The following is a 13,616-nucleotide window of genomic DNA, read 5'->3' on the forward strand; positions in this document are numbered from 1 at the left end:
AGGACCATGGCTTCAGTTGGAGGCAGCCGTGTGGAATCCGGCAGTGGCGTTAGTCCTGAGTCTTCCGAAGTCGGTGCACTTGGTTCTTCTTGGTTTCCCACCAGCTTCTCTTTTCAAGGGCCCAGGGTCTGGGTTAGGCACCACTTGGCAGGGTAGGAGTCTCAGCAGCGAGTCCAGGTGCTGGTAGCGGAAGTCTTTGATGTCCCTGAGACTTCAGAACAAGGGGGCAAGCTCAGTCCAAGCCCTTGCCGATACCTCTCAAGCAGGAAAGCACAACAAAGTCCAGTCTTTGCCCCCTTTCACAGGCAGAAGCAGCAACTGTGGGGTAGCCCAACAAAGCACAGTCACAGGCAGCACTTCTCCTTCAGCTCTTCTGGCAGAGATTCCTCTTGAAGCCTTGAAGTTATATGATAAGGAATCCACAAACAGGCATAGTCACAGAATGGTTTAAGCAAGAAAACGCCCACTTTCTAAAAGTGTAATTTCCAAACTAACAATCTAAAAACCACCTTCACTAAAAGATGTATTTTTAAATTGTGAGTTCAGAGACTCCAAACTCCATATTTCTATCTGCTCTCAAAGGGAAACTACTCTTTAAGGGTATTTATAGGCAACCCCCATGTTAACCTATGAGAGAGATAGACCTTGTGACAGTGAAAACGGAATTCGGCAGTATTTCATTGTCAGGACATGTAAACCATGTCAATACATGTCCTACCTTTAACATAAACTGCACCCTGCCCCTGGGGCTACCTAGGGCATACCTTAGAGGTGCCTTACATGTACATAAAGGTAAGGTTTGGGCTGGCAAGTGGGTACTCTTGCCAGGTCGAAATGGCAGTTTAAAACTGCACACACAGACACTGCAGTGGGAGGTCTGAGCCTTCTCTACAGGGCTACTCAGGTGGGTGGCACAATTAGTGCTGCAAGCCCATTAGTAGCATTTGATTTACAGGCCCCGGGATCTCTAGTGCACTTTTTAGTGCACTTTACTAGGGACTTAACTAGTAAATCAAATATGCCAATCATGGAAAAGCCAATTACACAGGGACCACTTGCACTTTAGCACTGGTCAACTTTGGTAAAGTGCCCAGAGTACCAAAACCAGCAAAAACAAAGTCCAGCACACAGTCAAAGCACAGGAAGGAGTGGCAAAAAGACAGAGGAGACTACACCAAAGATGCCAGGTCTCACATTAGTCCAACGTCCACAGTTTAGTCCATCAGGTTGCGAGTATACAGAAGCTGATGCTCCTTTGATCACATGATGAAGCCTCATGCTTAATTTAGTTCTCTGGCCTGGAGCCAGGAGTTCTTTGCCAAAAACCTGCATTTGGGGCACAGTGCCTCATAAAGACACTTTCAGAAAAATAAAAAAACAGTTTACTAACTTTGACCAAGTCTTCATAGCAAAAATCACCAACTATCCGTTTTCTGTAAGTTGCATTGCAGCTAGCGTCTGATAGAATCACAGGCAGCAACTGTTGAAATAAACTCCCAATGCTATCCTATTCTGGAAAACCATTCACAAAGCCAATAGACCTGACCATTACAGTGTGTTTGTTATGACTTTGTATATTGTTTTATAAGGGCAGTATAATAAAGAGAATCATTATAATGGTATTACGTTTTTTAAGGAGCATTTTTTGTTATAATTCTTATATTTGTAGACATGGCAAAGAAGGAAGCTTGTGTACATATTTTTACTTTTTTTAGTTGTTTTATTGTGTGAAAGGTACAAAAATAAATGTTTTCATTTGAATGTGTTGCTAGAATCTGGCACAAACCACAAATGTCTAAATACAAAGTAGAGATATTGAAAAAGCAAAAACAACTAAGGACCCTACATTTCTACTCTCTATCGATGCAGAAAAGGCCTTTCATCGGGTCCACTTGCCATTCCTGTCGGAGATACTGGGTAAGATCCGTCTGGACACCAGGTTTAAATCCTGGCAATTGGACGGTTACTCTGCACCAGTGGTTAGAATTAGAGTAAATGGGCTCCTGACACAACCATTGGCTGTGAGAATAGGAAAGAGACAGTGATGCTCGTTGTCTCCTCTCCTAATCGCACTATATATGGAGCTCTTGTCGGAGAGGGTACGACTGAACTCTCTAATGTTGTAAATACAGTTTTGGACCCCACACTGCAAACCAGCTCTGTATGCTGATGACGTGATGGTCATGCTATTGGATCCCGTTACCTCCTTCGGCCAAGCATCAGGATTTAAAATGAATACTCTTAGGTCACGTATTAACAAACACTCATATCCACTATTGTGGACACAGCAACATATTCCATCCCTGAGTATAAAAATATGTCCCACCACTGACAAAATAGCCTTACATAACTACACCAACTTACTTGCAACAACGCACAAAGATCTGCAGAGCTGGCAGATGGGGGAGGGGTGGGTTTTGACATGGTTTGGCCTCATTGAGGAAATCAAGATTACCCTACTGCCTACAACTTTATACATGATGCAAACGTTACCCGTGCAGCCACCGTCGGGTGCACTGCAGAAAATATAGCAAGTCATTGACAGTTTTATTTGGGAGGTTAAGACACGCCTGCGAAACGACAAGCATTGCAAATGGTTGAGAGAGGTGGTTTTGGGGTTCCTTTTTTACCACTCTGTTATAGAGTGGTGCAGCTACGCTGCATAGTTGAGAGGCACCGTCTGACCTTGGAGAAACGTTGGTGTTTCCTGGAACAAGCAGTTGGCGACTCCCACATCTGGAAGGTAGCATAGTTAGCCAAAAAGCATAGACCCTGGGGTGTATACATCTCCCCAATACTAAGGGCTACCCTTGACGCATTGGGACAGGGTGGCTATCACAGGGGGATTGATGACCATACCATCTCCAATGTATCGTGATGGGTAACCTTGAGTTCTCAGCAGGGGCAGAAGGGACGGAATATAAAGACTGACACTAATTAAAATGGCGCACTGTTTGTATTATACGCCCGAATAGGTATCCAAGTGGTACCCTGGTACGATCGGCAAATTGCTGGAGTAACTATGGAAGCACAGGTACTCTCACCCACTTACTGTGAAATTGTCCTAAACTACATTGTTACTTGGAAGAAGTACTCACTAGTATTAACAACATGTTTTTTGCTGATATGTATGATTCTCTGTCTACAAATTATTTGGCCTTCCAAATAAGCTGACTGTTCCCGTACAATCAGTGAGGGGTATGGCCATTCCCATAGCGCTGTCTGCTGTGCGACAGTCCATAACAGCACTTTAGAGCAAGGAGCAAACACAGGAGTGTTGGGCCTGGCTTCAAAGGCTTTGTAGCGTACTTGATATGCAAGGCAAAAATAATATCTACACTGGAGGCTGTCAGATACTGTTTTAGAATCAAAGATAACCGGGCAATTATAAGACTAATGAAATTTTTAGACAATGTTTACAAAGTGTTAGTCTCTCGAGTTTAGAAACCTTTTACTACAGATTTTAACTTATATAAATATGTTGAGTACCTTTTTATCTTTTTTTGATATTCATGGTGATTGTGATACACTGTCTTTATTTTATTTTTTGGATTAATACAATACATTTCTTGACATAACATATTTGATATGAAGAAGCTCTCTGCATCTCTGGAGGGAAAGTTTGAAAGCATGTGGGAGACATGTATTGACTTTTTGTCAAAGGAATACAGAGAGCTTACTTGTCCCGGGTACTTAAGAGTCCTTCTTCTGACGCGCATCCACTCTCTTTAACATATGTAAACCCAGGTCAGGCTTACCACCGAAACACAAACCTATGGATGGTCCACAGAATGGAACTGTTACTCAAACAACATATCATACAAGCTAATCAGATGGCGGGGGACAGCGCAGTGGCGAGGGGGGAGTTGAAGAGTTATTTTCTTGTTCATCATACTATATACATTTTCGATTGGTAGCCACACGAAGGTCTCTTGGCACCTTGTAAGCCAAGTGATGTTTATGGTAATGTGCGCTATTGTACCCTACTCATTTTAAAATAAATTAAAAAAATATAAAGTTCTAAACCATACTTGGTTTCTGAAGTGATTTCCCATGCTTAGCCTTCTTTAAATAGGGCATGTACCTTATGTGTGATACAGTCAGTGAACAAATAGACTTTTCAAAATGGTCTCTTCAGAACAGCACCACCAAAATGCCCCTTTGGGATGCCCACCGCTTTCAATGTGGTGATTCTGGCATACAAAGTAGGATAAAAAACAGTTAAAAAACCACACAGTACTTGCTAAAAATGTAAATAGGGAAAAGAGCAAAAGTGTGTTTGTTAGCTATTCTGAGTATTTTTGGGTGTTGTTAGGAAGTGAAAGTTTATCCTCTTAAGTATAGAAGACTTGACTTCGATGTCCTCTGCGCTAGCCTTACAGTGCGGGCGATGTAGAGGTCACTCCCTCATACCCGTGGTTCGTAATCCCAGGAGGATTCTCTATTCAGGCCCCCACCCGGGGCTGCAAGGGAAGTGCTTCCTTCCTAGTCCAATATATTTCTCTTATTTTCCGTGAGGCTCAGCGCACCATGCAAACTGACGTCACTGAAGGTAAAACTGCAAGCGGGCGAAAACTAAAGGGTCCAGCTGCTTTCAGTGTGATGAGTGCTCAGGAGAACAACTCAGTTACCTGAGCACCAATGGCAATGGGAGAGATAGCATGGGAAAGGGGAGATTCACCCTTTTTCAATGGCAGCTCCTCCCAGTTGCTTTTTCGCAATAATGCTCAAGGAGGGTGATGCATAAGCGGGAAACCACACCATCAGACCACAAGGGTTATAATCACAGTGAAAGAAGCCGCCCTGGCTTGGCCTCTCTACCGGGGATGGGAAGTACCACCAGGGGCCCACAAAGTCTTTCTGTCACCCTGGTTGGGAGAAGAATAAATGGTTAATTCCAGTGAAGTATCATTCTTGACAGATATCTTGGATCAGTGTCCCAGTAGGCGTTATGTATGCTGCAGATAACTTTGAACTTAATGTCTGTCCACCTGGAATATCTACAGTCCTTTAAGGGTTGGATGTACTTAACTGGATTTGAGCAGGTTCATTCTATTGGCCTGATTTTCAAACTTTGGAGATTGCCAATGTGTCAATTAACTTTTCTGGCAGCCGATTCATCGTAAACGATGCTGCATCAGTGCATGCAGGTCATCATTGGGGCTCTCAGCATCCTCACACAACAGCCACTTTGGGAGACCGGCAGGAACGTGGCAAATAGGAACACTTAGCCATCAACCAAGGCTCCTAGATGTGTTAGTTTCAGCAAGATTGATACAGGTGGCTCTAGGTTTGGCAAAGGGGAATATATTTCTCTCCTCTAGAACTAGAATCTCTAGTTTGACTTCATACTCAGGGAGCTCCCTTTCATCCAATGGAACACTTAGTTCAGGAATGCAGTAATGTGGCAGGGTTAGATGCTCTGTTATCCAGCCACAGGTGGATTTAGATGCTTTCTCTGTACAGTTGGCACTAGTTTCCGACATAAGGCAGATTAGAGTTGACCACTCTGGTACACAGCATGACAGATTGCTTTTAGACAACTCCACTGACCCAATCCAAGCCTGGTATCTGAATTTTAAGATGAAAAATGTGATGCATTCCACTATGGATCCATACATTCCTGCCCACTCATTTAGTGTTCACTGCAGTATGTGGTGCTTTACGGTTCCACAGATTTCTAGGAGGACAGGTCGTATTAGGGCTGTTTTTCTGTTTTTGTCGAGGGTGAGCTATTCTCTTATGTTGGCCACTGCCGAGTCATGGCTCTTACAGGCCTAAACCAGATTGATGATCATGAAAGAGGTGATGTAAACCATCTGTTCTTGACACTGGCAATAAACCACCTCATAATAATATAAACGTGTTCTCTACTCTTATTGTTTCTCATTTTGGACTGAATGTGTTTGTAACTTCCACAGCTTGAGAAATGACTAGATCCCTTCAGCTCCAGTGGGAGTTTCGCCCCCTGTAAAGTGTAAAGTCTTGGGTATACAGGAACATTCAAAGCAGTCTTGCTGATGACACCGACAGGTACTCTCAGTGGGATATATAACTGATTTGTGCACTATATTTTCCTCCTCAGTAAATTTAGTAACTGCTGTCTCACTGGGAGTGCCTTTGCAAAACTCTGTGGTCCACCATAAAGGGAGAAGACTTCCCAGCTAGTGCATTGAGACACTGACTGCCCTATTGACGTATATGTGTACATTATAAAAAGATGGACCCAGTTTACCCTTGTGATGTCATAGCTACATGGTAGAAATGTGATGGTAGTGCCTCTCCAATGTTTGCTCAAGGCCTATGCAAACACTGGGAGATGTGCCTGAAGCAGTAGTTTGCAGACATCCCAGGAGTCTAATTGGTCTCCAAAGTGTGGCCATTGAAGTAGTTGGGTAATCCATCTCCTCTGTGTCCAACCCCATGATTAACTGAGTCGGGATGCTGTAGAAGCTCAGTTAGTGCATGTTAAAGCTTCTTCGTGTGCATCCTGATTTTTAAAGATTCACAGGCAGTGTCAACCACGCAGACATTATGATAAAAGGCCCCAAGGTTTACAGAATTCTAGTCTTACATCATGCCCTATTAGACTAGACAGGTCATGTTTGTGGATCCACATAACTCTTAAATTCCGAGCACTTCATGCAAATACAAGAAGACAAAAAAGTAAAAGAGAAGGAAGCCACCTCATGATGAGGAATGGGGAGAATGACGGGAGGGCTGTAGAGTTCATTTGTAATGCGGATCTTTGAGAAGTAATGTTTGTTGTTTTTTTTTTCATTCAGAGTTGCTTATTACAGCTGGTGGTGAGAATGTCCCGCCAGTGGCAATTGAGGATGCTGTGAAGAAGGAACTGCCAGTTATAGGCTACGCTGTGTTGATTGGAGATAAAAAGAAGTTCCTATCAATGCTACTAACACTGAAGGTAAAATATGGCTCCTGGGTTATATCATGTCAGCAGATGGGAGGTTTGGCGTAATGATTAAGCTCATACGGAGGAAGATCATTGAGTTCAAATGCAACCTCCAGACTGCCAACGTGTGTCATTCTTTATAAAACATTATTTCTTTCTGCTGAGGATGTAAACTGTGAATTTTTAAATTCCTAATAAAAAATGTTCCCCTAATTTACAAGATTAAGTCGATAACAATGAAATATATTCGATGCTTGTGTGGGAAACTGCATTTTGAACTTAAAACTGAGGTGGAGAGAGGACCACCTTGTGGGTCACCCTTGGTCACAATAGGTTCCTCAGGATAGTAGTCTCACATTTGGACAGGAGAGGAGTTGTCAGAGAGGTTGCTGTCAATTCATCAACTATAAGTATCAGGTGGCATGATTTGTTTCTGCATCAGGAAATCCATACAATGAATTTCTCTTGATAATGTCAGCTTTTCAAAATCAGTCTACATTCCTCCATCCATACCAGGCAAAGGTACATGAGACACAGGGATAGAGTATCTGGCACTAAACCTCAGACACAACAAAACAGGAATTTTACTACCCAAGAAAACAGAGATGTTCCAAGAAAGGGACATAACTCTATAAAGAAATGGGGGACCAAGAATCCATTGTGGCATGATCAGGCACAATGCACAGCAGATGAGAAACAGAAGACCACAAATATTAGAGAGTCTCACTCAGGGCCAGACTTGATGTAGTGGGCATTAGGCGTTTCCCAGGGAGGCCTGAAGGGTGGGGTATGTTTTTGCAGAGGTGGGGGCTGGTTTTGAAGCAGCACTGCAATATCACACACAACCTGCGGCTGGCCCTGCAAAATTGCCAGGACTGCTTTGAGTTCCCAGTCCGGCCCTGGTCTCACTCATACCCACCAACGTAATTTGCAAGAGCACACTGTCATGTTGGCTCTCGTTATCCTAATGAGACTGCTGGATTCAGGCGGCAGCACCGCCAAGTCGTGGGGAACTGAGTCAAATTCCACAACGTTTGACAACTTTTGGCCTAACCCTTTTGGCCAGCTAGCAGTACCTCACCAGAAGCTGAAAGGAAATCGTATTGTAACAGATCTCATCCTTTTCTCTCACGTTCGCCTCACACATACAAAAAAAACAGAAGAAAGAAATGGTTCAATATATTTTATTGAATCAACTGCGTTCTAGATAAAATTGCATATACTGCAATGATTAGGATGTTAAAATATAAAACATAACAATAGCAATGCAGTGACAAGGAAAGTGAAACATAAGAAAAGTCCCACCATAGTCTCAGAATGCTAAGTGTTGGAATTCCTACCTAGGCAACTAAAGCACTACTAGAGCACAGCAGTGATAGCCTTAATCTGGCTTTCAGGATCCCCAAGAAGACACAATCCCCCATACCCGGATATGGGGGCAGAAGGATGTTTTACAATAAAACAGCTGGTGTTCCGAGAAAACTGCCCTAACGTAAGAACACATATGTTTCCTGTGAAGTGGCAGGGACTTTGGTGTTTCACTTTGTACTGACAACAATACAGAGTACAGCCTTGAGCAAAGCACAGAACAAAAATATCAGACTAAAAGGAATGAAAACAATTTCTAGGCTGAAAGTGTGTGAGATAAGAGAAATAAAACATCACAGCAGAATGAAGCTTCTGTTCAGAAAATAAAATGAATAAAAATAAATTGTTACTAAGGTAAAGGGCACAAACTGCAGGCCTATAACTACAATAAGCTGCCCATAAAAAGCTGCTAAAATAACCTCAAGACAACACAATCCATTCCTACTACACAACAACAATGCCATAGCTGCCATGGGCCTCAAGACCTAAACCTCTACTGCAACCCACCATGCAGAGGCTCTACATTGACATTGGCTAGGTTGGAAGACACACTTCCTCTTCATATTCATGAAGATAACCCACGCACCCCAAGTTTCCTGCCCGCACCACTGTAGCTCAGGAATGAAATCCCTGTTACAAAATCTCTTCTGGATAAATCACTGCAACAGGTTGCTGTTCACACAACTAACAGGATGTCAAATGCTTGGTAATATCTCCACTACCTAAATTAATACTTAGTGGAAAAAAAAGATAAAATAACTTAACATGATATCAAGGCAAGGGGCTTAACGCAGGTCCCTGCAGCCCCTGAGGTGCAGTGGGGACTCCAGACCTCCCGGGTGGGCCCAACCATTTTAAAGGGACCCCTCAGCCGAGGGCATATTAATATCTCTGAGTTATGGGAGATTATGAACCCCTTTTCACATTCTGCAGGTAAGCCCCATCTTTTGCATTACGTCACTGATCAGGGCTTACACCCTGTTATTTTTGCATGAAAAAAGGGAGTTCCATTGTAAGAATATGTAGTTTGCAATCAGTAGCAAATAGGAACCTTTAATCCTTATATATTTAGTATATATCCCAGTTTTACTGGGTGTGGATCCGCACTCAGTAAAACTTCAGGAAGCACAGTGCTCAGCCCAGATCCCTAATGAAACTGGGAGGGGGAGCATACAACCCTTATCCCTAATGCAGGAGTTTGCTCTGCTCCCTGACGCCCTCCCATCCCCAGTTGCCACTTGCTTTGAGCACATGGTAGACAGTAGCTCCAAAGGGCATGTGTTTACACCCAATACAGGACCTAGTAATGCCCCATTCTGTATCCACCTCCCATCACCTGAAAGACGTTTATCAGAAACACTAATTGTCTTTGGTGTTTGTGTGAATTTATAAATATTCTTTGCTATATTGGTTGACGCATTCACGAAATGTGAAATTTTGTATTGATGCTGTCTTTGCAACCCATTATCCCTGACCTGTTGTAAGACTTCAGGAGTTTCTGTCTATGCCGCTCTTGCGATAGTTCATCTGCAGGGGTGGTCTCTTCGCTATGGCGAAGAAGCGTCGCCCTACTCGCTGTGCCAGAAGCAGATAAATAAAACAATACATTGTTTTATTTATCTGCTTCTGGCACAGCCCGCAGTGCAGGGAGGGGCAGGGCTGGGCCACGGAGGTGGAAGTGGGGAGGAGGGGAGAGTGCACCTAAGTGCGCATGTGTGTTTGGCCGGCCGATGGAGGCCGGTCAAACACACATGCGCACTTAGGTTTCTCCAGCCTGGTTGTATACATAGCCGGGGTGAAGAAACTGCACAGACCCCAGGGTAATGTGTGATTGGCAGTCACTGCCGCTCAGACCAATCCTGATGCTGCTTTCATGCAAGGTTTTGCATGAAGGCAGCACCAGGATTGCTGGGGAGCTTGTGCTGGTGTCACACCAGTGCATGTTGGGATACCAGAGGAAGAGGAGCGCGAGGCGGCAAGATGCGGCAGGGGTGGAGGCAAGGTACATTTGTATTTTTATTTATTTTTTACCTTGTGTCTGACGCCACCCCCAACCCCAGCCCTCCCCTTGCTTTATGCGGCTGCGACCGCTGTTCATCTGTTGTATTAAACTCTGAAGAAATACTCTTGCACCTGCTTTGATCAGAGTAGTGGGGATGCTTATCTCACTCCCGCCGCGTCTTAATTTATCTAATACAGAAAGACTTCATCTGGAGAATCCTGAAAGTTTATTTCTTTTACAGAGTACAGTTGACTTTGAAACGTCCGAGCCCACCGATAACCTGACTCAAGAAGCAGTGGAGTTCTGCCAGGAGGTGGGCAGCAAAGCAACCAAAGTGTCGGAGATTGTAGGGAGCCGGGACCAGGCTGTGTACCAGGCCATCCAGGATGGAATCAATCGAGTCAACGCCAAAGCAACCTCACATGCCCAGAGAATCCAGAAATGGACAGTTTTGGCAAAGGACTTTTCTATATCTGGAGGAGAACTCGGTAAGTGCTTTACTAAACTTCAATTTAATATAATACAATAACATGTTTTAAAGGCCTTTGTCCTTTGCTAAACTTATGACAAATATTTCAGTGTGATGTAAAATTTTATAGTATTTTTTTATTTCCATTTTTTTCATTTATTTTCGATTATAATATGTCCCTTACCCTCTCCTGCCACCTACTACCAAACCCCTACCTCACAAATAGATTTGAGTTACTTTTTCCTAAGGCATCTAAGAAAAAATTTGTATTTAGAATTTCAGAAAGAACACTTCACTTAAAGATTCTTCCATGAAAAGCAATTAAACTTTTTCCGTAGTTTACCAATTTACAAGTCAGGCATAATAACATAGCATGTCTAGATGAACTTTTTTAAAATTTATTAATGTGTACTTATTTGTAGCAAGTTGGTGCTTGGTACCTAACAACATATTTATAGCTGTCTGTAGCAAAAAATCAATTGTCATATGTTGTCCAAAATACAAACACAATATAATACAGCACTGACTCATGCACAGAGAAATAGATTGCACACCACTTACAAATATGTAGTATTATGTCAAAATAGCGCCCTGGTGCCAGTTAGTTCAGATCACACACATAGCACCGTTCAGGCAGTTAATGTAATCCACCCCGCTGAGCTGAAGCATTCTAGATCTGCGGTTTATAACGTTTTGACTTCTGTGGACCCCCACTGAATCACTACTGAATTGAGCGGAACCCAACTGATTCATAGTTGCAAGCTAGAGACCCCTTGCCAAGCAGTTTTTATGATTTGAATCTCAAAACTATACACAAAAATACAAAACGAGTATACTTCTCAAACATTGAACCATTTTTTTGATTTGCAATCAAATAAAGAAAAAGTTTTTAAATATTCTATTTTCATTCTGTATTTGTATATACTTTATGAATTTAAATTTTAATTGTAATATTATTTAATGTTGTCAGACAGTTGTAGACCCACTCAGTAGGTCTCACCGACCCCTACGGGTCTGCAGCCACAGGTTAAGAACCACTGCTCTAGATTATGTAACTTGTAACAACATTTGATTATGCTCACATGCATGATAAATCCCTTTTCCTCCAACAAAAATGTGCAATTTCTTACTCCTTCAATCATTACAAAAACCTAAAGCTTGATACAAAATATCTAGATCATCTCCACTTAAAAGAACAAGCAGCAGAAAGACGGTAGGTCTGGCCTTAACTGTGTCAGGAAGTGGGGAAGAGGGAAGAGAATAGGGAACTGGACTTGAATGTCACTATCAGTTCATTGAAGGATGTAATAGTCACGTATTATTTATCACAGTACTGCTAAGAGTAAAAGCTCAGAAGCAAGTATTAAATAAGTGAAGTTAATTATTTTTTATAATTTTCTGTTTAAGACACTGTTCATAACTTACAAAGTGATGACATACACTCCATCAGATCACCCCACCTGCACACACCACAGTGTATTATTTGATGTATTTTTTCACCTGCAGAAGTAGCTGTGTTGTGTAGGGGCAGCATGCTGCATACCAGTCAGAGAATAGTTGAAAGTTTGCTTCCATCCAGAATATTTCTCTGCAATTCTTTAATAAAGTATGGCCTCAGTCTTAACAGTACAGATGACTGCATAAGACAATAGTTCAACGTACGCTTTCATCAACAACATAACTTCAGGATGCTTCTCTCTGATCCAATGATCCATACAAACTATATACACTATCCTTTAAGAAGCAATTGAACTCTGTGAGGGAAATCCAGAATTCATGTTGCGATGTCCTCTGCAGCAACATTGTAGCAAGACTGCTGTGGACGCATGTAGAAAGTTATACCAGACATTCCAAGATGACTACCCTTTTAATTGAAAATGTTGAGGGTTTTTGGCCTGCTGGGAAGTGTAGTTCACTGACAGCTTGCTGCCGCACAGCGCATCCTCCACTCTTGCACAAGTTGAGCCCAGTCAGTGGAAGAACTTTTGATGACTGTCTCCACCCACCTGGGCCTCATAGAAAGGTATGCAGAACCTCCTGCCTCACTTCCCGATATTATCAATATCAAGAGGCTGAAAGGCAGAGAGGAGCCACTGGGAATTGAGCCTATCACCATAACACAAAAATGGAAGTATGCTGGAAAATAAATAAAAGTCTATGAAGAATTTACATTTTCACTTACTTAATCGTCTCATTAGAGATGCTAATTTCAATTAATCGGATTAGGTACCTCCTTAAGCACCGCTGAATGGTGAAATATTATACTTTTTCGAAACTACAACCATATAAATTATAATCCTTACTAATGTTGGTGGAATCGTTAAATACATTTACCTTACTGTTAATTTTGTAGCCAGGTATTTTGCAATATTTGATGGCTAATTCATTAGTTTTACGAGTGGGTATACTATGCCAGTTGTGCTAATAAGTCATCTACGTATAGTTTGATTTTATGGTTTGATTATTTAGAAAAAAGGGCAGGAAGAGATAGAAACCATTGAGTTTTCTTGACCAAGGCTCAGTGTGAAAAGCAACCAATGCAGGTCATAGCACTTTTGCCTAGTTCCAGAAAAAATAAGAAAGGATGGGCCTTCGCCCTGATTCATACACTTTGAAGCCACAATGAATGCTGAGTCAGTAAGATTAGAGCAACTTCTGAATGTCAAGTAAGGGCTTGTTTTTCTTGTATTGCTTCATGCACTGCCAACGGGATCAATAATAAGATAAAATATTGGTTCATTTTGGCATAATTGAAAGCATACAAAGCACAAGTCATTTTTCTGCAAGAGACTCACCTCAAGACCCCAGAGAACCTGCTTAGTATACCAGGATTTATCGTGCATGCGCACTTCGCATCAACTAGT

General features: G+C 42.3%; 1 protein-coding gene across 3 annotated transcripts in view; it reads left to right on the top strand.

Moving 5' to 3' along the window:
* ACSBG1 (acyl-CoA synthetase bubblegum family member 1) overlaps nucleotides 1-13,616 on the top strand; it is a 450,391-nt gene that overhangs the window by 415,423 nt on the left and 21,352 nt on the right. For all 3 annotated transcript variants that reach the window (XM_069222050.1, XM_069222049.1, XM_069222051.1), the window contains exons 12-13: nucleotides 6,786-6,925; nucleotides 10,525-10,771. In XM_069222050.1, the coding sequence (XP_069078151.1) occupies nucleotides 6,786-6,925; nucleotides 10,525-10,771 (387 nt within the window). The remainder of the gene's footprint in view (nucleotides 1-6,785; nucleotides 6,926-10,524; nucleotides 10,772-13,616) is intronic.

The sequence above is a fragment of the Pleurodeles waltl genome, chromosome 3_1 (genome assembly GCF_031143425.1).
Source record: "Pleurodeles waltl isolate 20211129_DDA chromosome 3_1, aPleWal1.hap1.20221129, whole genome shotgun sequence".
Classification (NCBI taxonomy): Eukaryota; Metazoa; Chordata; class Amphibia; order Caudata; family Salamandridae; genus Pleurodeles; species Pleurodeles waltl.